Consider the following 25,943-nt stretch of genomic DNA (forward strand, 5'->3'; position numbering starts at 1 on the left):
TATAAACCTCTTCTTTAGTCATTAGTGGATTAAATTATAATCTTTTCATGAGAAGAAATATTAACAAGGGTGATAAGTAATGAAGTGAACAGTTGAACTATCAAATTTTTAACACAGTATTGTGGAAGAGATTTTCATTGGGATTTGTCTGTTTATTTTAATGGAGATAATAAATTTGCCTTGTAGATATTTATATCAGGATTTTTTCAAGCATGAAATTGTTTTGGAAAAATGGATTTTTTTTTTTTTTTAAATTTAACAACACTGTGGATGCTGGAATTACTGACTGGTTTGAGCTATATGGAGGGATTGTGTGTATGTACTGAGTGTAGTCTGTGACACTGAAGACAAGCAGCTTATGTCTGTGATAAAGCAGAATGTGCTAAGTTATGGGTTTCAGATGAAATTTACTTTGAAGTTGATAAGAAAACCTTTGAAAATTTTTGAAAAAACATTTTAAGTATGTATAAGTGGCAACAATCTCTGACCTTGGCAAATGGAAACAATATTTAAATCATAGTCATCAGCTCCTTGCTAAAGGACCTTAGCTTAATAGTATTAGATTGCGAGATTTTTTTGATCCAGAGAATGTGTGAGGGAAGGCAGGAAGATTGGAGAGGTTGATTAGTAATCATTGCAAAACTGGTACTGAATTAGGTGTTATTTTGATTATTTGGTTTTGATTATTGAATCACATAATTTGAAGGACAGGCTTTACCAATTACAGAAGTTCATGAGTCCAGATTTGGGCTGTGAAATATTTGCATACACGATAGACTTAATCTGAGAGGAGGAAAAAAGGAGATTAGTATCTTAAAAATAAAATGATTCAGCTGTAGAGTGATCTGATTTTTCTAATACATTGTTATTTATGAGAGTGGAAATAGAATATCAGTCAGAAATAATGTATGCTTACAAATATATTTCTCTCTCAGGGCAAAGCAGAGGAACAGCCAGAGGAGCCGGTTAAATCACCAGAACCAGAAAGTGAAGAGAGTGACTTAGGTAGGGAAAATAGATTACTTTATTGCATTTTGCCGATGTGAAAATTATTCTGAAAATCTTCTCTCTTTAGATGGTGCTTAGTCTTGTGGTTTGTTTTTCCTCCAGAAATTGACAACGAGGGAGTGATTGAACCAGACAACGATGACCCTCAAGAAATGGGGGATGAAAATGTGGAGGTAAGCACAGTATTTTCAGTGTGGCAGTAGGAAAGATAGGGAGGTTTTGCATTTAATCAAGGATAGCAGCTGAGGGGGGATGAGAACTGTATTATCTGTGCAGCCAGCTGTTGCTTTGTCTCTTTTTCTTCTAAACAGAAAACTTACTAGCTTAAAATCACAGTTTTTCTTATTCAAGATTAGAGTCAATCAAAAAGTTCCACAAGGAAGATCAGGTCAGAAAACAACAAAGAACCTTATCAAAACACCCATGAGAACTAGATATGTAGAATTCTACCATTATTAAACGTAGCTTTCGTTCATTTTGTAGCCAAAAATATTGTTGGATAATGTCTTCAAGCTGAAAATAAAGGGATTTGTGGCTTTTTTTGAACTACGATTTCAGTGCAAATTAAAATAAATATTCAGGAATTGGAAAACTGAAGCTCTTTCCTTTGGTACTGTCTTAGCATGGTAATTCTGGCCTGGAATCTACGGCTTTTGGATTTTGTGTGTGTTTTTCATTTTATTTTGTTAGGTAACTGAAGAGATGGCGGATCAAGCTAATGAAAAGAAGATTGAAGCGATAAATGCTCTAAGCGAAGGTGATAAATTGTTTTTTAGTACATATTCAAAGACATTAGGTTTCATTCTCCTTTAAAAGAAAAGTAAATATCTTGGATCATTTTGAATGCTTCCAAGGAAGAGAAAACCCACTGCTTGTTCGATATTCAGAATTATCCAGAATATGAAAGCTTCTTTAAGTGCTGCCTTCCCAATGTCACTGTAGTTTTGGGGAAGGCAGGAGAGGGGAATGAGGCACTGCAGCATCTTAATTACAAATTGATCATTATAGTACTTCCCTGCATATTATGATTAGTGTCTCTAGTGGTTTGTCTTAATGCAGCGAAAAGCTGTATAATAAAGATGTGACATCCTAATTGATTACATTCAAAGTTAAATGTTCCCAATTTAATTGGGAAAAGTCTCTCTTCTCATCCAGCATTAATTTTGGAGTGTGTATGTCAATACCATAGCAAGAGGGAGAAATTGATTTTCCTTTGTTGATAATTTTCTATCTAAGAAGTGCCTAGGGACTTAACACCCTGTAAGGCAGGTTTGGGAATTTGGATGTAATTTCATTGCATAATGATTGAAACTTCACTGGTACTTGTATTTAGGTGAACTTCAGAAGGCTGTTGACTTGTTCACAGATGCTATCAAGCTGAATCCTTGTCTGGCCATCTTGTATGCCAAGAGGGCAAGGTGAGTCATAAACTACTGATGTATGTTTCTGCCTGTTCTGTTATTTCCCTTAAGGTGTCTAAATATAATGGCAACTTGAGGATCTATGTAAACTTAAATCACGTGAGGCAAAGAGAAGAGCTCATTTCATGCATTTTTCCTTGTATGTGATTCACCAGATTTGCTGAAGCAGCCATATAAAGGATCTTGATAATAGAGTAAATACAGAATGGTGTTCCAAAATGCACTGTGGTAATATTGTTAAGGAAACTTTCCTGTCTGACCTTCCAGGAGCCATTCTAGCAGTCACACTCACACCACCTGCCCTGGGCCTGAAGCCCCTTTGTAGCTACACACCCCACGCTCAGTCAGTCCAGGTGTCCTTGCTGTCTTGACCCTGGGTTTCCCATAGCAGAGGCTCAGCCATCTGGATCCTTAAAATAATTTAATCATGGTGCAATAACAAAATATCAGCTCCCTCCAAGGAGGGACCCTGAACAAAGGAAGCCCTGGGTTTTTATGCCCTCACAGCCTTAAGTGTTGGAAGGTCTGGAGTCCTCAGCTCCTGCAGTGTCTCTGAGTGTCCGGTCACCTGGCTGAGCCACAGGTCCCTGGGCCTTTTGTTGTGCAGAGGTCTCTTCACCCAGAGCTCAACCTGCAGCTGCACATCAACCTGTCTGCACCAAATGTATTCCTCAGCATTATGGTTTTTAGTATGTTGAGATAGAGTAATGCTGGGTAATAAACATTTGTAAAATCTGAAGTTTATTCTGGGATTAAGAAGATGATTGAAATGATATCCTGTTTAAATGCAAACTTATTTATGAATCCTGTGAATTCTCTCCCTGTCATACCTGCTAAATAGATTTATTCACTGTGAAGTAGACCCGGTTCTGTTCAACACTCTTATGTTTGAATAGGACACATCTATATCTCGACCCATTCACTACCCACCTTACTGTTAATTACATCTGCCAGACTGCAGATGATGCATTGGAAACTGTCAGATTTGTTGTGTGGTAACCCTAACTTCATAATGCACAAACATCTTTATCTATCTCCTTCTGGGCAAGTATGGGTTGCAGAAGCAGAATTTTGGGGTTCTTTCTCTTTTTACACAAAAAAAACTACTAACTGCGGATTATTTGATAGTTTACCAGGTCTTTTCCATAGCAAAGTATAATTCAAATAAATGTTCAACTTTTAGTGACTTTCATGAGATTAATTAGTGTCCTTTAACTGTTCCATTCTAGTACACCTTTTCTGGTACCTGCCCTGCTGTTTTTTTCTCTTCCATATTAAACTTTTTGCATGTAACACCACCTGTGTACCTTAATACATTGTTGTTGTTGTTGCCAGCAAAACAGTGTTTTTAAAATCTCTTACAGTACTGTATCTTCTCAGGGTTTAGAAAAATATAAGAATGTTACGGGAAATGTAAAAGTTACCTTAATTTGATCTGTTGTAGAAAGAAATGAACAAGATATTAAGATATTGTAAAACTTGCCATGCTGATCCAAATGCTATGAGTAATTCACCCTTTGGATTTCGGTTCTGGGGGGTTTGTGCTGCCAGCAGCATTGGAACGTTTGTCACTGGTGAAGTGTAGCTTTGGAACACAGACACTTTGTCTACCTGTTTGTTTCTAGAAGACCATGTGTGACTTTGTGTTTGCTTTATAACAAGCCTTAATGATGAAGTTACTTACAGGCATTATAATTGTTGATAAACTTTTCAAGTAGATGTAAAAGGACAGAAGTTCCAACTTGGAGTATGTTGAATATTGAATACTCTTGTCAATTCAGGAATGTTTTCTAGTCTCTCCTTCAGAGATTTTTAATTTGAAATGCCTGAACCTCCTAAAGTACCACTCTAATAGTCATCTGATATGCTTGTGTATTCTAAAATTTGCAGTTATTACACTTAACTGACGAGGGATTGGGGCTGCTTGCTAGGTTTGTGTTTGTTTTGCTGCTTTTAGTTTTGATGCCTCATCTCCTCATGACTTGAGCTGTTGATCCTTGTAGCCTGTATAACTCTTCATGCTTTCTTTGTGTTACTGTGTTAAAGCCTCTGTAATATAGCGTGCAGAATATTACTGTTGTTTTGTTCAAATTGCTAATTGCCATTTTCTATAGACTCCAGACACTGGTGCAGCTGAACTGTCCTTTGCATTTATGTATCCTTTCCTTCTGTACTAGAGTTATTCTTGCTGGCCAGGCTTGAGTCTGAACAACAAATGCTTTCAGTTCTTGCTAATGATTCACCTACAATTCTGGGAGGGTGAGACTAAATTTTAGTGACTTTGTTACCGCTACAAAATCTTTTTTTAACTCAGCTCTTCAAATACATTATTTCACTAGCTTGCCTGTTAGTCATCCAAAATTATTTCCAGCTTAAGTTAGTAACTTGGTATTTCAATATGTACAATAAATGTTCTTGTTCCCACAGTGTTTTTGTGAAGCTACAGAAGCCAAATGCTGCCATTAGAGATTGTGACAGAGCCATCAAGATTAATCCTGACTCAGCACAGACCTACAAGTGGAGAGGGAAAGCACATAGGTAATGAAATGCACCTGTACTTGATACTGTCTTTACTTACTTGGAGGGAACAGTTTTGTTTATATATTCTCTCCTTCTCTGTGTCTCTGAACTGTCTGTCTTGTGCCTGAGAGCAGTAACTGTGAGCCAAGAAACCATTGTGCTGAGTATGTGGCTTAGAGGAAAGAAAGGACAATGGTGATTTATTGATGGCAATTTATGAGCAGTCCTGGCACTGTCTCTTTGTCTCTCTCTCTTTTTTAACATATCTTCTAATGGCTTACTGCTTTTCTGAAATATGAGATCTAGGGCTGTGTATTTTATTTGTTTTATTTGTTTGGAGGTCTTTTGGTTTCACCTGGTTCAAGTTTTTTTTTACTAACCTATAATTCTTGGACATCTCTGCTGTCCTTATTCCTTAGATCCTAGAGCTCTTTTAAATAGTAAATTGAAATGCCTACTTATTAAGGAACCATTTGTTGCAATTGAGAGTGGTGTTAAGCAAACAGTGTAGTTATTTAAAATGGCATCTCCCCCCGACTATAGTTCAACCGGGGTTTTTTTGATTTTTTTTTTTTTTAATGACAGTAAGTCAAAAAAAAGGTGACCCTTCTCATGGTCGGTATGAAAGTGGAAGAAGTAAATGTTAATAGAACTTTAAAAAAAAAGTGTTCAAAGTGTAGTATGTTAATGTCTACAGTTTTAATACACAGTGTGGAGCCTAAGAGTGAGAAGACTGGAGCATAGTTTGAATTAATACCTCTGTCTGTGAGCAGAAGTGCTTTGACCATTTAGTAATACTACCATTTGCTTAAATTTTTTATTACCCGCAGTTTGTATAAATTAATAGTAAAGAAGTGTGCACAGGAGCTTGTATGACCTCTTCACTAAGACATGGTGCATCCAGGCAGCTAGGAAGTTTGAGTGTTGAGTAAACTTGAGGTAGTGGTGGTATAGACTTGTACAGAACACTGAACATTTAGTTTTACACTGAACATATGCCTAATAGTGCAGAATATTTTATTAGTGTGCTTCACATGTTTAGGTACCTTCTTCCTGTTAGATCCTTCTTGTTTATAGCAGACAATGACACCAGCTCACAGAGGGTTTTTTACTCATTGTTACTTCAAACAAAAGTTACTCTAAGTGTCTGAACAAGCAAGCAAGAATCCTCTAATGGTATTGTGTTGTGCAGCTTAGAGGAAACACCATGATTATTAAATGTCTATGAGTCCTTGTAACTCTAGATAAAAATTCTGAATGCTGCATGATTAAATATCTTGAAGAGCTGTAGGTGTTCAGTTTGCTTTTTCCTTCTGAATGTTGGTGTCTTCTGCATTCTAGACTTCTTGGCCACTGGGAGGAGGCTGCTCATGATCTCGCATTAGCTTGTAAACTGGATTATGATGAAGATGCTAGTGCCATGCTGAAGGAGGTGCAACCAAGAGTAAGTGGGGAAGAATGTTGGAGATCTCTCCTGTATTTTTCTGAGTGACATTGCTGCCTTCATGTTCTTCACTAATATGCATTGCCTGGTGAAAATGTGTTCATATGTCATCTGACACTGGAAACTGAGTTTTTAAATCCTCTGTCTTCAGTCACAGCTGTTTATGGCTGCGTAGAGAAGTTGAGTCTGTAAGACTGGACGTGTAACTGAAATATGAAATGTGTTTCTTTTTAAAATTTTAACAGAAGAATCTGAAGCAGTTGAAGTTTGCCAGGTATTTTAGAATCTAGACTAAAAACATTCAGAAGAGCAAGATAACATTGATAATGGATTTTTTTCCAAGATGTTTCTGAATTGATCAAAGCTTTGTCCTAAGCACGTTTTCCAAAGGAAGCATTTTGCTGTGGTTTGTACTTTCATTAGTCTGCCCCATGAGGGCAGCCTCGGCTCTGCACTGCACGACTGATTTTCAGCTGTTCTCGTGTGGCTGACCCCAGAATTCTTCTAAGGAAGAACTTCTGTGTAACAAATGTAACACTGTTGATAGCAGGTTTTCTTTTTCATCTATTTCTGCCCGTTCCTTTGAAGTGGTTGAGACACCACAGATGGCAGCAGTTGCATTGTATTGGGTTTACATGGGAAGTTTGGGGGAAGGTGGAGACTGCAGGGCTTGCCTCTTGTAAGAAGAGACGTGAGGCTGCCCCTGTATCAGACGGAGCCAATTCCAGCTGGCTCCTGACCTGACTCACCACTGGCCAAAGCTGAGCCAGTCAGTGATGCTGGTGGTGCTTCTGTAATAACATGTTTAAGAAAGGGGTTAAAAATTGCAGCACAACAACTGTGAGAGAGAGGGAAATAAAGAAGAAAAATATGAGAGAAGCAACCCTACAGACACCAAGATCAGTGAAGAAGGGAGGGAGGTGTGCTAGGCATGGGATCAGAGATTCCCCTGCAGCCCTTGGAGAAGGCTGTGGTTAAGCAGATTGTCCCCCTTGAACCCACGGAGGCCCACAGTGGAGCACATATGGAGGATCCCTGCAGCCCATGGAAGATCCCATGCCAGAGCAAGAGGATGAGCCTGAAGGAAGCTGCATCTCATGGAGAGTCCACACTGGGGCAGGCTCCTGGCAGAAACTGCAGCCTGGGGAGAGGAGCCTGTGCAGAAGCTGGTTTTCTGGCAGGAGCTGTAGCTCCTGGGGGACCCATGATGGATGGAACAGTCTGTTTTTTAAGGACCCTGTGGGGAGGACCCACGCTGGAGCAGTTTGTGAAGGGCAGTATCCTGTGAGGTGACCACAAGCCGAGGCTGGAAAAAAGCTGTGAGGAGAAAGGAGTGGCAGAGCTGCAATGTTGTGAACTGACCACAGCCCCCATCCCACTGTGCTGTTCAAGGTTGGGGGAGGAGGTGAAAGAGCAGGGGAATGAAGCAGTAAAGTTGACCTTTGTGAAGAAGATGGTTTTAGTTTTGTCTTTGTTTCTCGTTGTCTGACTATTTTTAATTGGCAATAAATTAAATTAAGCTTCCCCATGTTGACTCTGTTTTGCCCATGATGGTAGTGGATGAGTGATCTCTGTCTTGAGATAATCTCAAGCCAGGAGCTTCTCCATCTTATTTTCTCTCACTGTCCTGTTGAAGAGGGGGAGTGAGGGAGAAGCTTAGTGAGCATCTGGCAACCAGCCAAGCTTAACCCACCACATGGATAAACATTCCTGTGTCTAATAACTTAAGCTTTCCATTTTTCTACCATGTCTTTGTAGAAGATGCTGTCTCCAGCAAAATGACAATGGAAACCCTTTCACAACCTATTAGTCTTCTGTGTTGGAGATTATTGATCTGTGGTTAATGTAATTAAGTCTTAGGTCTCAACTCTTTTTTTTAAAAGGTATACTTAATGCTTGGCTGAGGGGGAACCTTCTATTTCCCTTTTAATCAGCTGATGCACAGAAACAGCAGAGTATCTGTGATACATTGATATGTGGTTGCCAACTGCATGGGAATTTGTGTATGTAGCTCAAGGAAAAATGTATGATCTTTTCATGGGTGATTTTCAAAATCGTTAAGTGAAGAGGATTTGTTCACCTAATTTATTTGCTTCAAGCTTTCCTAGAACTTTTTACTTTGTAGCACTTTCAGCTAAAAGTCTGAGTCAAATTCTAAAAATATTTAGTTCATTTTGATAAATACTTCGAAATAATGAAAATCCAAACTTTGGAAACTCTTTATACTTCATTAAAAAGAAAATAGGACACTTCTCTCTTAATGAGCCATTGAATGGCAGTAACATGAGGTTCTGATAGCACATACTGCATTCAATCTCAGTCAGTCCTGCTGCCTGCAGTGTGCTTTCTCTGGCAGATACACTTCAGGAGTAATGTGGTCTTGAATGAGTATCTGCCATCTAAAATAAGTTATATCAAAGCTTTGCTGCTTATAAAATAATTTCTTCCTTTAAAAAGTATACAAGAGTATCCATTGTCATAGTAGTATCTCTGTTCTTGCAGTGTGATTTTGCTGTGTGTTTTTTTGTTACAGGAGTGTTGGAGAGCAACCATTGTACACGATTTGTGAAATAACAAACCATTTTTTGCAGTGATCTGTACGGATATGTTCCGTTTTCAGGAAAGCAGTGCTGCACTTAGTTCTGTTGTTAAATGAGCCCTGACTGAGGAGCCTTAGGGAATTCATTGCTAACTCCTCTCTTTCGCTGGGGCTGTAAATTTGATACACTTGAGAAAAAGTTCCACCAGTTCCTTCCCACCAGCCCTTTCCTGGTTTGGTTGAGGAATTCTTTGGTCTGCTTATGTGCTGTAGAGGCATCTGCAACAGCATAACGTTATCTATAGAGTGTGTGTGCACAGGGGGAATTATACTTTCTGTTGTGCCCTTTTCCAGGGTACTTGCTGGTTTTAGCCCTGGAGAAATCACTATTTCAGCATAAAAGCATGAGGGGACATGGAATGATAATGTGTTTAAGTTCTAACTATGGCACAAGTCCCCAAACTATTGCAAAAAAAGTACACTAGAGTGCATGTTCTGGTGAATGCAGTCAAGGCTGAGTAGACATGAATAACTGATTGCCATGGGAAGAAAGTAGCAAATGGCTCCTAAACCAAAGAGGCTTTTAGGATGTAAAATCAGATCTTAATTTTCTGGTGCAGAAAAGCCTGCATGTATTTTGTATTGAAATACATTGTGTGATATACTAGAAATGTATATGAAGTTTTGATATTCTATTGTTACAGGCTCAGAAAATTGCAGAACATCGACGAAAATATGAGCGGAAGCGTGAAGAAAAGGAAATCAAGGAAAGAATGGAGAGAGTGAAGAAGGCACGGGAGGAGCATGAGAAAGCACAGAGGGTGAATATTTAGGCTTAATTATTTCTTAATAATTTGGAGAGTGTTATTTTGGTTATAATGAATTGCAGAGAAAAAAAAATTAAATTTAAAGTCTTAAATTTTAGAAAGTTGGTTTCTGTCTCGATTACTTGACCAATAATGAAACCTGGAGAAGAGGGCATTTTACTGCATCTGTTTTTATAGCTTATGACAAAAACAGTCTCTGGAGTCTCTACTAATCCTGTATTTCAAAAAGTCAGTTATTGTAAGACTGTTCCGGAATAGTTTTCACTTACGTATCTCAAAATGGGAGGGTTTAAGTTCAGGATAATACTCTGCTTCTTTTCCTCAATTCCTGATGCAGTTTACTTGTTTTTTCTTTGTGCTGTAGTGATATATTTTAATACACTGGGGTGGGAGTTCTAAAAATACAGTTGGGGAACTAAAACAAATCATACAGTTCATATTCAGTAAAAACATTCTGCGTAACTTACCTGCAATAACATACATTAAGAAGAGTAGACAGCTACTTCTTGTCAGTGGTTTTGTACATAGTGAAGTGCTTTGTTTATTGTGGTAACCTACCTGCCTGAAACAGTCTTGGCTATTTTTTTTTCTCCTAAACCCAGTTGAGCAGTAGCAAACAGGCTGCAGTTCCATTGTTTTGTGTGGAATGATGTGCTTTCATCTGCAGGAGGAAGAAGCAAGACGACAGGCAGGAGGAGCTCAGTTTGGTGGCTTCCCGGGTGGCTTCCCAGGTATTTTATTTTTAAGCACCAATACTTGAGGTAGAGGTGGCTCTTGTTTCCATATGGAGTATTATAACTACAGTTTTTACAGCATTTTTTCTCAAGACAGAGAGAAAAATATTTTATGAAGTTTAGAACTTGTTTCCAAATAACTCTTGGAGCACTAGTGGGAAGAGGGATGGGATTCTTTCTCCTAAAGAAGATTGATGCTGTGTAGCAAGTAGAGGGAAGACAGAAATCAATAATTGATAGTTAACAGAATGAAAGGATTTAGGTCTAGGTAAACAAAGAAGTAGAATTTGCTTGATAATGTGTTGCAAATCTAGAATAAAAATGTTTTCTAAATTACCCAGAGTGCCTTGGACCCATTCTGCTTAAGAACAATGGTTTTACAGTGGAAAATTTGGATTGAATACTATGGAAATCTGTGCTGGTTGCAAGCTATTGTTGAACAGAAGAGTTTCTTAAAGGAGGTAGTGCAGATTATCTTATAGAAAAGTTGTCCTTGGCAGTTCCACAAAAATCAGGCTTTCCATGTTATTTTTTGGTAGAATGAACTGGTGAGAAACAAAAGTAAGTACTAATGCTCTTGAAGATTGAGATGTAGTTGAGGTAGGGTATGTGTGTGCTCCAGTTGGATCAGCAGCCAGATAGAGACGATATGTACCATGTTCAGCACAGCTAGGGAAGCTGCTGATTAAGGATTCAGTAAGAGAACCTCAAGCATTTTTTTTTTCCTTTGGTGGTATAATTTTTTTGAACCTGAAGTTCCCACCAAATATGGAATGTACGGGGATATACTACTACTGATCTGCCTTTGCCCTGAATTGTTCACCCCAGGCATTCAAACTCCTTATTTTCCTGGGCTTTGGACCCACCTGATTTAAGTTAACCAGAAAAATAACTGTACTCATTACAAGCCTCCTATTCAATTGGGTTAAAAACACAGATGAAATAAGATGTAGGTCTTCACAGAAAGAGAAGTTGAAGACCCTGCTTTCCATTCAGTGGACCAGCTGTAGCATTATGGAAGACATGGCTTTAGAGATGTGGCAAGGACAGTATGTCTTAGTCTCAGTGAGCTTCCTGTACAGAAGAGTTAAATGTTTTTCATCATGCATTTTTCTTGTGTTGGGTTTTCAGGTGGATTTCCTGGGGCTATGCCTGGAGGTATGCCAGGAATGGCAGGTATGCCAGGTCTCAATGAGATTCTCAGTGATCCAGAAGTTCTTGCAGCCATGCAGGTGAGTATTTCTTAAAATCAAAGCTACATGTTATGAATGAGAGAAGAACAGCACTTATGAGCTTAAGGGGAGGGAGGAAGATGTGACCCTCTGGAAAGCAATGGAAGGCTTGCTTATTTCTGTTGTAAAATTCTTTCCTTGTGTATGTGACGCCAGCCTGTCTGGATTCAATGTTAGCTATTTTTCAGACTCGTGGGAGCTTAATCAAAGATGACACACACACACACGCATACCCTGGTCTATGATAGGCAACACTATGTGCTGTTTACAGTTTGTCATGTCTTTAGAAAAAGTCTCTCAAATGGTCATTTCCATTCACTGCCCAAACAAAAAATTATTGCTGTAACATAAGATATTGCAGTAATGTTGAGATGAGGATTGCCTTTCTCTTGGGGGGTTAAGCGTATGTTTTTTTCAAGAGACAAAGTAGTATCAGAATAGTTCTGCATCTTGGCATTTTCTGAATTCATGTTCATAAAGCTTACTTCTCTGGTAGACTTGATTAATTGCTCAATTAAGTAATTGCTCAATGTCATGACTAATTCTACTCAAGAAAAGTATTCCAGCAGATTAAATGGAACGTATCTGACAACATCAGTTTCAAGAGCAGGTGGGCTAGGAAAAATTGGAGCCATGTAGTTGTATTTGCATGCTAATATGATCAAGTATAAAGGAGTCTTGTTTCTTTTTCTGGATTGCTGTGGTTAGAGTTACATGTTGTTCTCAGCTCATTGAAACAAAGGCACCACAAGGGTACCCTACTCAGAATGCCCTGGAATCACAAAAAAAACCATCACTTTCCATGTGATTTCATGGGTTCCCCTTAATGGCTTCTGATGTTGGGAGACACACCTTTACTTACATGGCCACAGTCAACAATGTTGACTTGAATGCAAACCATCCAGAGAAGGCTCTTGACTTGTAGTTGTGTTCCTTACCTGGCTAATTTATGCTGTAATACAGGAGTTTGCAATTAGAGTTGCTGAAAACAGAGTTTTAAGGTGCAGCTAAATGTTATGTGCTTGCCACATGCCTTTAAAAAGACTCCATTGCATGTTGATCTATATACTCCAACGTAGGGTAGGACTCTGTTGCAAGAATGTGTGTTGACAGTGTTTTCTGATGATGCAGGCAGGCTTTAACATGTACAACCTGTCAGCAAAGCCTTGAGTCTCTTGCTGACCTCTTTGCACAAACTTTACATCTGGGTATGATTTATTTAGCACTGCCACCTTTTCCTAAAATATCCAACTCTGTGTTCTGGTCTTCTCTGAATTGACAGTGTAGGCTCTAGTCTTAAAAGACAGTAGTTTCTACTGCTTGGCTTCTGCTCAGTGCAACTGTGAAATATGTTGATGGATAATGTTATCTGGCAGCTATTATGTCTGTTATCTGAGGTGTTACAAAAAAGTCTGAAGATACTGAATCACACAAGTCAGTCCTAAATTGCTGTTCTAACTGATAGTGTGTAGAGGCTTTTCATAGTGAGGAGTTAGTGCTGAAAACTGGAGTATTCTGAGAGTAAAGACCACCACCTCAGTCTTTTTAGACTTGCTATCATCTCATCATCTTTGAGACTATTCTCTATGAATATGCCTGAGTCTTTTAACATCTCAGTGAACCTGACAACTGTGTGTGCCTGAACACGAGCTAAATTAAACTGGTTATGCTGTCAACTTCATCTTATCATCTGTAGAAGCAACCAAAGAACCAGGTATGGCTGCTTATGGACGTGTTTAGGGAAGTTATTGCTCATCATTGACGTAAAGATAAGAATCTTACCTGCACTAGATGACCCTGCCTTGGTAGTGGGGCTGGACTGGATGATCTGTATAAGATTTATTTCTTTAGGATGTTTCCTTTTTTTTATTGTCACTGATATTAGTCTTCTGAGCACTAAAGACTCAGGGCAGCAAAACTTCTTTAGCATTTCTTTTCACATTTTCTTAATGACAGTAAGTTGTGACAGTTTGCAGTGACTTTTAATGCGTGTAATTTTAGCTCATTTTCCCCTAAGCCTTTTAGTCTCCAGAAGAACTGACTGAAATTTTAGTGTTTTTCTTATTTTACTGTTTTGCCTGTCTAGAGGATTCTTTAGAATTTCCTATCTTGCATGTGCAACTGCTTTCTATAGACACAACATGACATTTGTGTTTTGAGTCACGTAGTTGTTCTTTTCATAAGGAGTGATGTGCAAGATGAACCTATGGATTCCTTATTTGACATGTAGCTATATGTTAGACCCAGACTTCCACCAAAATATGTAAGTTGGAAACAAAAGACCACTGATAATTTTTTTCTTAGAAATATTTTTCATCCTTCTGTAACTAGACACTGGGTCATTAGGAAAACATTAGGAAACTGAATGTCTCCCTAGTGTCATTTATAGAACGGTTGCCATTCCACCTTATGTACTAAACACTTCCCTATGAAAGTGTTGATATCCTCAGTCTTAAACTTTATTTTGCTAATGTTGCTTATCAGTGTGAAACCTTGGATGTGTATAACATTTTTATAAACACCATCTAAGGCTGAGAGCTTCCAAGTCACACAAGTACAGAATCGTTTGCTTGCTGTGAATTTATAGGACCATGAAACATGTAGCATAAAATTGGATATTTAACATTAATTTAGGTGTGCTTTGACGCAAACAGTGACTAAGCTTACTCAGCTTTTTGTTCCAGATTCATACATAGGTGAAATCAGATTTAATGATGTGACGTGATCTTTATAATCACATGCCCTATTTTGAAATGAATTCAAGAAGTTTTAGGTTGGAAAGCCTTCGCTTTTTCTCTTGCACAGGAATACAGTAAAGTGGAGAAAATATGTCTAGTCTCTGTGTTTTGAACTTCAGCATTCCATTTTTCATAGACTTTGCAGATTATCTTTTGTGAGGAAGAAAACACACTTGTAAATCCTCCAGTTGGTTTAGGAACCAAGACTAGGCTCTTGGTTCCTAACATGTGTAAAATATACCTGAAGTGCGTGGGTAATTTCAGGGCAAGTCCACACCTACCAAATGCTGTTTAGGATCAGACTTGTTAAACAGTTTTGAATGCTACACACATGGAGCTGCTTCCTTCTTCAAAATGCATTCGAAAGATGCCTGAACAGAAATAATGCAGTAGGTGTAGCTGTGTTTAATAGCTCCTGTTCTGGAGAATCAGAACTCTTATCCTATTCCCCTTCTCACACAGTGAGCTATTAGGGTAACCAGTTCAGTAATGACTCTGGTGTTTACTGACACAGCTTTAACAACATGCACTATATCATCAGATTCTCTTTACAGACTTCCTGCCAAGAGTCTAATGTAGTCTTGTCATGTTAAAAGCTGAGCAAGACTAGGTTCATGTGGAACCACGTAACCACTAACTTTTGTAGGCTTGTTTTACAAATGCTCTAATTTTTTTTTTCGCTTTTTGTCCTGCAGGATCCAGAAGTTATGGTTGCATTCCAAGATGTTGCGCAGAACCCAGCAAATATGTCCAAGTACCAGAACAATCCCAAGGTCATGAATCTCATCAGTAAATTGTCTGCCAAATTTGGCAGTAAACCATAAAATCCCTAGTTCTTTAAAAATCATATCTGAATGGGAAGGATTGGATTTGGCTAAAGAGTGTTGCAATAAAACAAACCACTTTACCTCTGATCTTTTTAAGAAGAGGAAGTTCTAAGGAGAACTGCTCTCTAGCCCCAAGCATTTACTTTATTCAATTATTGGTTTATAGAAACCCAAATTGTATTCAGATAACCTAGTTTCAACCATCCCTTCTTGTCCAAGAGTTGCAAACTTTTATTGTAAGTGTTACAGACAGTTTCCTCTGAATGAATGCTTCTGTGAGAAATTGTAATATTTCAGGAGTGTAAGATAAAAACATGCGAATTTTTTTTTTTTTTAATTTTTTTTAAGGGATTTTTTTTTTAAGAGGAAAGAACTTTAACAGTTGAAGTCTGTCTTAATCCCCTTTGGACAGAAAAGTTGGCCTAGTCACAAGTAGCAAAGGTGGGACAAGTCTGAAGAATTAACTGGATAAAGGAATTGTCTGCAAATACAGATTTTTTTTTTCCTTTTTTTAAATAGGTGACTGACTTTATATAGCTATTATCAGTATAATCATGCTAGCTAGTTACACACTGGAACTTCTGGCAGTACTGCAAATATTGTATCATTTTTGATCACCACAACTGTGCAGGAAAGGTACAAACCTACCCTTTGCGCAGCCTGGCATGATGTACGTATTGCAGAGGCCACAGAGGTTTTGTTACTTGTTCAGTTCTTGTCCAGCACCTTTATGTAACATTTTATTTATAGTCTGGGTCTGGGAGAGCAGCTCACTGCCTGTGCTTGTGCTCCTGTCCTTTCCCAGTTGGCAGGTCCTCCACTGGTTGCACTCGCCCTTCCTTGGGGCCATGCTTACCACGTTACATCTATTTGGAAACTTTAGGGAAGGAATCTTGTTCCCGTCACTACCTCTGTCCCACTGAATGCAAGCCATCCAGAACATGTACATGCAGAGTTATAAATCGGTGAAGGGGAGAATTCCCAACGAAATTGCAGCTCTGGGTTCTGAGTCTGTCTGAGTCCTTACATGCTTACTTATTAAAATGTCTTGGTCAAAGTCCTGCTGTCTCTTTAGAGGTGATGACTCTTTCTTCACTGCATTCTGTAGTCTTCCGTCTTTTCTTGTATCCTCTTCTTTGAAACAAAGCAAAGCCCCAAAAGAAAAAATCAAAACAAAAAGCTGTTGTGGTTTCATACCTCCATGGTTTGTAGGTATGGGATATGGAGGAAAAGGTGAAGTAATTGGAGCAGACAGAACATTCTTTAACACTTGCAGTTTAACAGCATGGGTATCCTTGAAGCAGTGTCTGTGCTGACGATGTCCAGTGGATTTGTCTACCAATAAAGACAAAGTTGTTGCTTCTGTTTGTCTTAGCTAAAACATCTTTCTGTGGAAAAAATAATCCTAGTTACCTGTTCAACACTTGAGTCTCAAGGTTTGTATTACTTCTTTGTAATTCTGTATCTTAAGCCATAACTGATGTTACCATTTTGAAACAAATCTGGTTTGGTGTAGGAACTCAACAATGGTTGCAAAAAGTAAATCCCCAAATGCTTTTTCTCATACTAATGACCTTGCAGAATGAAATGTGAATCTTTTTGCTTAAGAAATATAGTTCTGAATACTTCTCTTAGCATTTAAAAAATAAAGTATGGTTTTGAAAAATACAACTTTTTGGGTTTGTTTAACTTTCTGATAAAACCTATTTTGCTTAAATTAAATGTGGAAGTGCTTTAATTAAACTGTTAAAGCTATGGTTTAAATTGGAACTAAATGCCTAAGGGCTTGTCTTCATGACCAAATGAACTCAAATTACAATGGCATGTTGCTGTGTGCCTGGCTTTTGTTCATAGTCTTGCTCTCCTGTTCCCAAGAGGCGATACGCAAAGTAGGTCACCCCTCACTATAGGCTGAAACTCGACTTCTTCATTCAGGCTGGTGCTTATGTGTTGTGCATGAATTAGAGTATTAGAGTATCTTGAATACAGATTTGTTCCCTACGTTTTCCTGTTATTCTGTCTTGGCTGTTTGTATCTGTCTACCTATTAGTAGTCAAAAGTAGGAAGTTATCCCTAGATAGTAGCAATGATCATATATGTGTCCTGCCTGCTTGCTTATGCATCAGTTGCCCTTTTGCAGAGTTGATTGGTTAAAGAAAACACTTTCCCTCATTTTGATGTTGACGTTAGCAGTTTAGCTGAATTCCTGTTCTTTGGGAATATGCATCCTATGACTTCTTTGGTGTGTGAGCTTTTGTTGGTTTTAGTGTTACCCGCAAATTAATTGAGGAGCTGTCTGGACCTCATCTGAGTTCCCTGAGTTGGCATGGGGCATGTAAGCAGCCAAACTGGTTTGAACAGAGGTGCAGGTACAGGAAGCTCACTGCACAGGAGATGAGCAAAGACGGTAAGTTCCAAATGTGGGATGTAAGTAGCTAAATGAGGATGTTGTTTTTCTCATTGCTTGCTCCAGTATTTACTGGCAGCTCCTTCAGGTTCTTTGTTCTGTTGCAGCACAGAGTAGGGGTGGTTCTTGTAATAATAATAATAATGTAATAATAATCAGCTCCGCTGGCAATTTGACTCCCAAAGCTGTAAGTGGGTATTGATGTCAGCTAAGGTGGGGTGGTGCCAGGTGCTGACCCCAGTTCAGGTGTGCCTTTCTGCCTTGTGAAGCAAGTCCTGTACTGCACTGTTTGGCTGATCCTGTGCCATGGATTAGGTGACCTGGCCTGCCAAGGAGTACAGTGATACACCTGCAGCTGACTGGGAGCAGAGGGTCATAGCCTTGTTACTGTGTGTGTGAATCCGAGTGACTTGACTGTCCTCTGTCATTCACCTGCTGCCCCAAGGGAAAATAGGTGTCAGCTCAGTTGTCTCGTTCAAGCTGTTATTGTTCACAGAGACCTCTATTGCATATTAATGTGGAGAATGCAAAGCTTGGTGCCTTTACCAGAATTTTTCTGAAAATTTCTCTTGCTTCGGTGTTGCCCTGTGAATAAATGCTCTTTGTCAAAATGGCTTGGATTGTCTTTGTTGGAAGGCAGTGATCAGATGGGCAGGAGCCAGACTGTCTCAAAGTTGAATGAAAGCAGGTGGGATGAGCCTGGGCAGAGCAGTGATAGGCCAGAGGCAGAATGGGTCAATAAATGAGTATTAAAAAGCCAAGTAAAGGTAAAACCATGTTATAGAAACAGCTTGTTGCAAGTACTATTTGTAGTTTAAAATGTCTTTAAATGTCACTTCATCTCTCTTGCTTGTTACTTTCATGGCTTTTCCATAAAGCTTGTACAAATAACACTGATGTATACCTGTACATCCCTCTTCTGTGAGATGGAAGAGCAAATAATATTATTATGGGAGCTCATGGCAACTGCTGTCCGAGCAGAGTCCTTCACCCAGTGGGATAGGAGGTTGTGGACCTAGCCTGAGTGAGCTGGAGCCAGGGGAGCTTTGGCATGTACCTTCCCATGGATCATGGCATGCTCCTTACTGGAAGTGTTTGCAGTCCCTTTGCAATCCCACAGGGCATCTAAGCTGAGGAATGCCTCAGTGCTTTCAGGTGGCAGAGGCCAGAGGGTTGTTTCCTTTAGTTTGCTGCAGTCTGGTACTGTCAGTTACTGGTACTGAAGTGGGTTGGTGTCCTGGAGCTGGAGGGTAGTTCAACTGGAAAACAGTAGCAGTGTTTTCTTCTGATGACTAAAGAAAGGTGTCTTGTGAACCTTATTCAGAGCTCTGCAGCGTGGGCCTCGATCTTGCTTCATACGTGATGGAGTAAGGACAGAAATGTAGCAAAGTAGTTCTGTATTACCACAGAGCTGAAGTGGAGTAAAAAAATGGCAGCGTCCAATTGAATGCAGGCACCTCCATGTTCAGTAGTACAAGACAAGTTATAGGAGGTCAGTAGTGTGATATAAGAAAATGCAAATACAGAGGAAGCAGGAAGTACAGTTTTAATGTGACAAAGAAATGAAGCAGGTCGGGGGTGGCTGGTGGACCCGTGCTATGGAGCAGTGATAAAATTCAGGTGACTTTGGGCTATGAGTCAGTGATCACCTTGTAAATCAGAGCATAGGTAAGTCATATTCACTTGATGTGGTCCTCACAAACAGGAACTTCATGTAAGATAAACCTTCCTTCATCCCCAACTTACTGGAGATCCTGAAGTCCCACTGGATGTAAATACTGAGGACTTTCCTGTAAATCTGAATCTTGATGACTAACCAGATCCAGATGTTAACTTGTAATCCTTCTAACAAAGTGTTACTGCTGTACCTGTCTGATGTACATACACTTTGAAAGGTATATTCTAGACAGATGACCTCAGACAAGCTTGAGATCTTGTCAATAAATAAATGTATTTACAGAACGTGTTAATGGCTCTTTTTAAGTAAGTGGGTTACAAATTTTGGTATCTTTGTTTTTGCACAGGATTTTTTTTTAATGTACAACCATTTATTTCAGTGGCTACAAGGACTATGAGTTGCTACTGTATGTAAAGAAATGAAATGTGAAGGATTACAGGATTTGGGTTAGCAGTTTATCTTGGAATTTCTTCCTGAAGTACAGCAGCTGAAGCAGTCGGATGGTAAGCATGATTTGTATAGAACAAAGGTATTCAGAAAGACAAGGTACTTATTACTCAAGTGTAAAGTAAATAACAAGGAGGTGAGGTCTAAAGCAGGTAGTAGTAGATTGAATTCCATGATTGAAACATTTCGTTTTCTAGCATTGTCATGGTGAGTAAAAGTTACTAGAAATGAATTGAAATTGCATTTTGCATTCCAGGAAGAAAAATATCATACCTGAAATCACATAAAAACCAGCACCATGTTCAATAAAATTACCTTTTAAAATAGGCTGAGGGTAGAAATTACCTTTTAAAATAGGCTGAGGCTGTTAGAAAATCATCAGAATTAGATGGAAAAATATCAAGGTACTCTGCTGAAAGTGAAGTGTCTGAGCTGCTGCCAACTGCACTGCCTTTCATTAGAGAAAATTCATGTTGACGCGCAGCCACTAGTGTCTAGTTCTTATTGGGAAAAAAAAGCACTAAGTGCCACCTGTGCTTTCTTATTTCAGATTTTTAAAAAATGGGTCTAAAATATGGCTTTTTGCTAAGACTTTATAAGGAAAAATAACACAACTGTTCTACAGGATGATTCTCCCTCACTTTCTTGTGTGTTATCCTATAATGAGAAGTTCCTGGAAAAAAAATAGATTTTCAGAAGCCATTTTGTAATCTGTTACATTTTTTCTTTTGTCTCTTGTGTGAAAAGTTATCAAACCAGAAGAAAAAAAAATTGTGAACTGGAATGAATTACTAGCCTGGAAGACCAGAAAAATTTGCAATTAGAACATATGTTAGACATTTATCAAGTGCTTGGGGGAAAAAAACAACATCATCAAGGTAACAAAATTTGTGTTTGACAGTTACTTAGTTTGTGTAAAACTAAAAGTGACTAAGGGACATTGGTCTAGCAAGGCAGTTGAGAAAGGACTGTAACAGGAGACTAATAATGACAAAGTCAAGTAATTTAAATTGAAAAGAACTTCAGCTTCTCCAATGTTCCTTGACCTAGATGAAGTGGATAGGGAAAATTCTGCATCATTGCAGAGGCTCAGTCAAAATCTGTTCAGGCAAAGTGTGCACACATGTATTTGAAAAATGGGCTTTTTAATATGTTTGTCATTACAATGCTTCCTTCTGGAATAGGCTAGTAGTGCCATGGTTTTAGTACTTAGGCCTGATCTTGACAAGTTGGTGTGATCAAGTTGCTCTATTTAATGAATTTAGGTTGTCAGCACATGCAGTCTCATTAGTTAATCTCTAGTAGCTTTTATCTATGAGGTACTGGGAGTATAATCCAGTTTATCCACCTTCTCTGAGAGATAAAGTTTTGCAACAGATTCAGAAAGTCCTTTTGAAAGTAGTCATTAAATTCTGCCTTAACACGTTTGCACTCTAATGAATCGAATTCCTAAGCAAAAATAAAGGACATACGCATTTCTGAATCTTTTTTTTTAAATTAAAGTTAGAATAAAGGAGAGTAGCAGGGTAGAATTAGTTTAAGAATTAAGTTCAGAGTTTGTGCTGTACTTTCTAAGGTAAGACACAGTGCAGAGGCAGTAAAATGACCTCTGGAGTCACCAACAGTGTCCTCATTCTTTGTCATGAATCAGAAACAAAGTTGTGGTCCAGTCAAAATCCACCAAGGATAAAGTTTCTCAAGACCAATTACCTCCTTGTATGGGAATCTACAGAATTACGCAAACAAGAAATTACTAAGATGCAGTTCATGTACAGAGAATATGTTTGTACTTGTTGCTTAATTAGTTCGCTTCTTCCAAGCTTTCTAGTAGAATTGACAGATTTGAGGAAAAGCAGATAACTTGGACCTTCTGTCCTTCCTTAAACCACACTTGTACGTGTTATGTGTTTGCCTGGGAACCTGTCGAATTTGTGGTATTTCTGTGAAGACCTAAGGGCATGTCTTCATGAAACTTTTTATGAAGTTAGGTTTTTAGATAGGTTCCATTTTTTTTTCATTGTAGAACACACTGACATATCTTGTTTAACTTAATCTATATTGTTTCCCTTGTATTTCTTGGACAGCTTCACTAGGTCTATGTGTTCCAACAATAAGGTAAGTTGCTTTTGGAATATTGCAGTTGTTGCATTACCTGTTTAATACTCAGGTTACATCATCTGTTGATATTGTTTTGCAATACATACAGGGCATAGTGTTGTATTTAAAATATTGCTAAACAGAATAATAATAGTATAGAGTTATTTGGGTGCACAATGAGGATGGAAATCCACTCTGCAGTACAAACTGACTCTTTGGTGAAAGTTTCCCTCCACACAAGAGGGACAGAATCACGAAGAACAGCAATAATGGGAGTCTGTGTCCTGTTTGAGGCACTTCTCCCAAAAGCTCGTGGACCTGATTGTGCAAAGTCACTTTGTGTAATTGTCCCCTGGTTTTGTAAAACCTAAGCTGCTCCTGGCCGCTTTAGTGTCAGGAGATAGCTGGTGACCTGTGTACATCTTAATTCTAAACTAAGGTTTGAGTCTTTTGCATGTAGGGGGGTGTCACAGGTGAGTTAAGTCATCAGTGTGGGGTTAACTAAAAAGGTTTTATTAATGATGAAATGATGATCAAAGGATAATTAATTGACAACTGAATAAAAATCTGATGATGATGATGATAGAATTGTTATTAAGCAATAATTGAATGGTACTTAAACTGATTTGATAGTGTTTTAAATGATTGTATAAACAATAATTCAGACTCTAGTCAAACGCTCTACTACTTGCTACACTTCTGATAATTAAGCTATAGCTGGCTATGTAAAAAACTGGCACTAGTATACAATATACTTTTAGGTTTAATGTAAAATGTCACTACCACATTATAGATATCAGATGTTGGGTAAAGGGATCTTTCAGCCTTGAGAATGAACCTTAAGAGGCATCCCTGCTCAAGGGTGAAGTCATTGCCAAGCAGCCCACTGCCATATGGGAGAGCTCAGTGGGCTCATGGGGCTGCAGATATTTAAAGTGATTGACTTGTAGTCAAACCCCCTTTTGGTGTATGTGCAGGTGTGCAGCTATAGCAGTTTCAGATCTGACTAGTTCCATCTCACACTGGTACTGTGGGCTTCTAAAAAGACATGGCCTAAAGTCCTTTGTTCCTGGGTAAGATACAGCTTAGGATGATTCTCTGGGTTTGCACTGCAGGGATGATTTCAGTCAGGCCTGCTTTTTGGTACCAAAGTAGCAAAGTACTGTTCACTCAGTGAGTGCATCCATCATAGGCATCTTATATTAAAAAAAGGGGACTACCAATGGGATCAGCCTTGTATAAAAGAATTGTGGCCTCTTAGGTTGCTGCTATCGGCATCTAATGTCTGAGCACAGGGATGCTGGAACACTGCACTGGAAAAATGTTTTTCTCAAACTTGCCTTAGGCAGAGTAGCCCATGTTCTTTACATCCCCAGTCTCTCAAAGAAGATAATGGTGTTTTCCTCACAGAGGGGTAAAGGTAAGGGGTCTGTTAGCTACCTGATGAAGGGACATCTTCCCAAAAGGAAATGGCTCATCCAGCTGTGTGGTAGAAACTCTTGGGAAGCATGTAATGTTTCAACTGCCCTGTCCTTATTTAGGTAATGGATGGTATGCTGATTCCTGATACAGGTGTAAGCACTAAGAGCTCTTGCAGCTCAAGCAAGAGGCAGCTGGAGAGTTGAGGTCGAAGAACTAGGAACTGCAAATATGAAGAACAAGTTATGAAGTTAGTTTTTCTCTTCAGAAAAGAGAGAACAAAAGATATGGAGTAACAATCAAAACCAAAGAGGCCAGGAGTAGCATGATACAAAGCTAAAGAAAATATTCCTTCCTATCTTTAGTTATGTTTTTTTTCTGAAGTACAGGTGAAGCTAAGAAAAGGGGAGGGATTGTTAACCCGCAAAACCTTGAAGCTATCTGGAAACCCATGAGAATGGGGAAAAAAATCAAAAGGAAAGGAACAGACACAGGTATCATCCCAAGTGACCTTATGAATTATGACATGTCCAGCCTCATTTAATTTTCTGAGATCCTTCCTACCTTGTGAAACCTCTTCTACATAAGAGGTTAAGCGAAGGCTATAGGGTTACTGACATTTTCCCAAACTGTACTTAATAGCCTTGTCGCTGTGTGCCCTGACTAACTGCTGTGAGCCGTGGCTCCCCTGTCCTTTGGCTTTGCTACCTGTGTCCAGTGCTGTTTTGGTAGGACTTCTCATTCCATCCTCAGCCACCAAAGGGTGTGACAAACCCGAGATGACTGTTTGTAGTGGTGTGCTTTGGCTGCAGGCCCTGAGCAGTCTCTTGGCATGATAGTGGAAGAGGAGTGAGGACTTGCAGACAGGGAAAAGGAGTAAACAAAATAGAATCATAGAATTGTTTAGTTTGGAAGAGACTCTAAAATTGAGTCCAACAGCAAACCCAGCACTGCCACATCCACCACTAAACCATGTCCCCAAGTGCCAGATCTGCATGTCTTTTAAATACCTCCAGGGATAGTGACTCAACCACTTCCCTGGACAGCCTGTTCCAATGCTGGGCAACCCTTCCAGTGAAAAAATTTTTCCTAATATCCAATATAAACCTCCCCTGGTGCAACTTGAGACTGTTTTCTCTTTTCCTGTAGCTTGTTACTTGGGAGATGACCAAGATGACCAACCCCCACCTTGCTACAATCTTCTTTCAGGTAGTTGCAGAGAGTGATGGAGTCCCCCCCGCAGTCTCCTTTTCTCCAGGCTAAACCACCCCTGTTTGAAAATGCATCAGGCTCAACTGGTCCACATGGAATAAGAAATAAGAAATTATCATCTTGAAAAAGTGTTACTTTAGAGATACCAGACTTTATGTAAGTAGAAGGGGCTGCAGTTAGAAAAATGCAGAATCAGAATGTGAAGTTAAATATTGCTTCCTCGTTGTAATTAAATGCTTATGTTAAATATTTGGGAAAGGGAATCACCGAATGGGCCGGGTTGAAAAGGACCACAGTGGGTCATCTGTGCAACCTCCCTACTCAAGCAGGGCCATCCTAGAGCACATTGCATAGGATTGAGTCCAGACAGTTCTTGAATATCTCCAGTGAGGAGGCTCTACAACCTCTCTGGACAACCTGTTCCGGTGCATGGTCACCTGCACAGTAAAGAAGTTCTTCCTCATGTTCAGGTGGAACTTTCTGTGCATGAATTTCTGCTCCTTGCCTCTTGTCCTATTGCTGGGCACCACCGAGAAGAGCCTGGCTCCATCCTCCTGGCACCCTCCCTCCAGATACTGATAGACACTGACGCGTTCCCCGCCCAGCCGCCTCTTCTGGAAGCGAAGCTGGTGGTGGAGGGAAAAGGCGTTATTGTAGTTTCAGAGGAAGGAGGAACAATGCATTTCCCGGATCCCCTAATCCTACATTTTTCTCAAAAGCCACGGAAATCACCCCGAGCGGCCCCTCCGCCTCCCTCACGCCCGCCCAGCCCGGGCCCCGGCGGGGGGCGGGGCCAGCGGCGGCACGTGACGGGGGCGGGCGCCATGGCGGGCGCGGGGGCGGTGGGCGGCAGCCGAGACCTGGCCGGGGCCGCGGGGCCGCAGGGCCGGGCGGCGGAGCAGACCCCGAGAGCCGCCGCGATGTCCTCCGTCGCCTCCTACGAGAGCCTGGTGCACGCCGTGTCCGGGGCCGTGGTGAGCGAGCGAACCGGCGCCGGGCGGGGAGGGGGCCGTGCCGGCCTGGCGGGGGGCGCGGGCCGCCCTCAGCCTTTGTTGGGCTGCGGCGGGACGGGGAACCGGGAGCGGGGTTCGGGGCAGCTCGGGGCCAGCGCTGGGCCCAAGCAGCCGGAGCCTCTGCTGAGCCCGGCAGGAGCTGCAGGGGTGCCCCTCAGAAAGCCGGCGAGGCGCGTCGGGAGCTGAGCATCACTGCGGTGGTGAGAATCGAAGCCTCCCAGAAGCTCAGGCAGAGGGGCAGCACCTCAGCTGTGCGGTCCGAGAGCTGCACCGGGCATCGTCGTCCTGCCGCGGCCTCACAAATGCTTAAGAGTTGCGAAGGGTGAGGCAGCGCATAGATGTTAATCAAAACGTAAGGCGAGTGCAGTGCAGCCCGAGGA

General features: G+C 40.1%; 2 protein-coding genes across 3 annotated transcripts in view; both read left to right on the forward strand.

Moving 5' to 3' along the window:
• Nucleotides 1–16,961, forward strand: part of ST13 (suppression of tumorigenicity 13 (colon carcinoma) (Hsp70 interacting protein)) — a 21,883-nt gene extending 4,922 nt beyond the window's left edge. The window contains exons 2-11 of the mRNA XM_017827569.1: nt 932–1,005; nt 1,111–1,181; nt 1,699–1,765; nt 2,342–2,426; nt 4,857–4,967; nt 6,291–6,393; nt 9,637–9,753; nt 10,427–10,490; nt 11,625–11,725; nt 15,159–16,961. Coding sequence (XP_017683058.1) covers nt 932–1,005; nt 1,111–1,181; nt 1,699–1,765; nt 2,342–2,426; nt 4,857–4,967; nt 6,291–6,393; nt 9,637–9,753; nt 10,427–10,490; nt 11,625–11,725; nt 15,159–15,287 — 922 coding nt within the window. The 3' untranslated portion in view covers nt 15,288–16,961. The remainder of the gene's footprint in view (nt 1–931; nt 1,006–1,110; nt 1,182–1,698; nt 1,766–2,341; nt 2,427–4,856; nt 4,968–6,290; nt 6,394–9,636; nt 9,754–10,426; nt 10,491–11,624; nt 11,726–15,158) is intronic.
• A 4,945-nt stretch (nt 16,962–21,906) lies between these two features.
• SLC25A17 (solute carrier family 25 member 17) overlaps nt 21,907–25,943 on the forward strand; it is a 20,450-nt gene continuing 16,413 nt past the window's right edge. Inside the window, exon 1 of one of the 2 annotated variants that reach the window (XM_017827629.1) lies at nt 21,907–21,937. In XM_017827629.1, coding sequence (XP_017683118.1) covers nt 21,920–21,937 — 18 coding nt within the window. In that variant the 5' untranslated portion in view covers nt 21,907–21,919. Of the gene's footprint in view, nt 21,938–25,360; nt 25,525–25,943 lie in introns of those variants that run through there. The other variant, XM_017827628.1, reaches the window with a different exon arrangement.

The sequence above is a fragment of the Lepidothrix coronata genome, unplaced genomic scaffold (assembly GCF_001604755.1).
Source record: "Lepidothrix coronata isolate B3197 unplaced genomic scaffold, Lepidothrix_coronata-1.0 Scaffold141, whole genome shotgun sequence".
Lineage (NCBI taxonomy): Eukaryota > Metazoa > Chordata > Aves > Passeriformes > Pipridae > Lepidothrix > Lepidothrix coronata.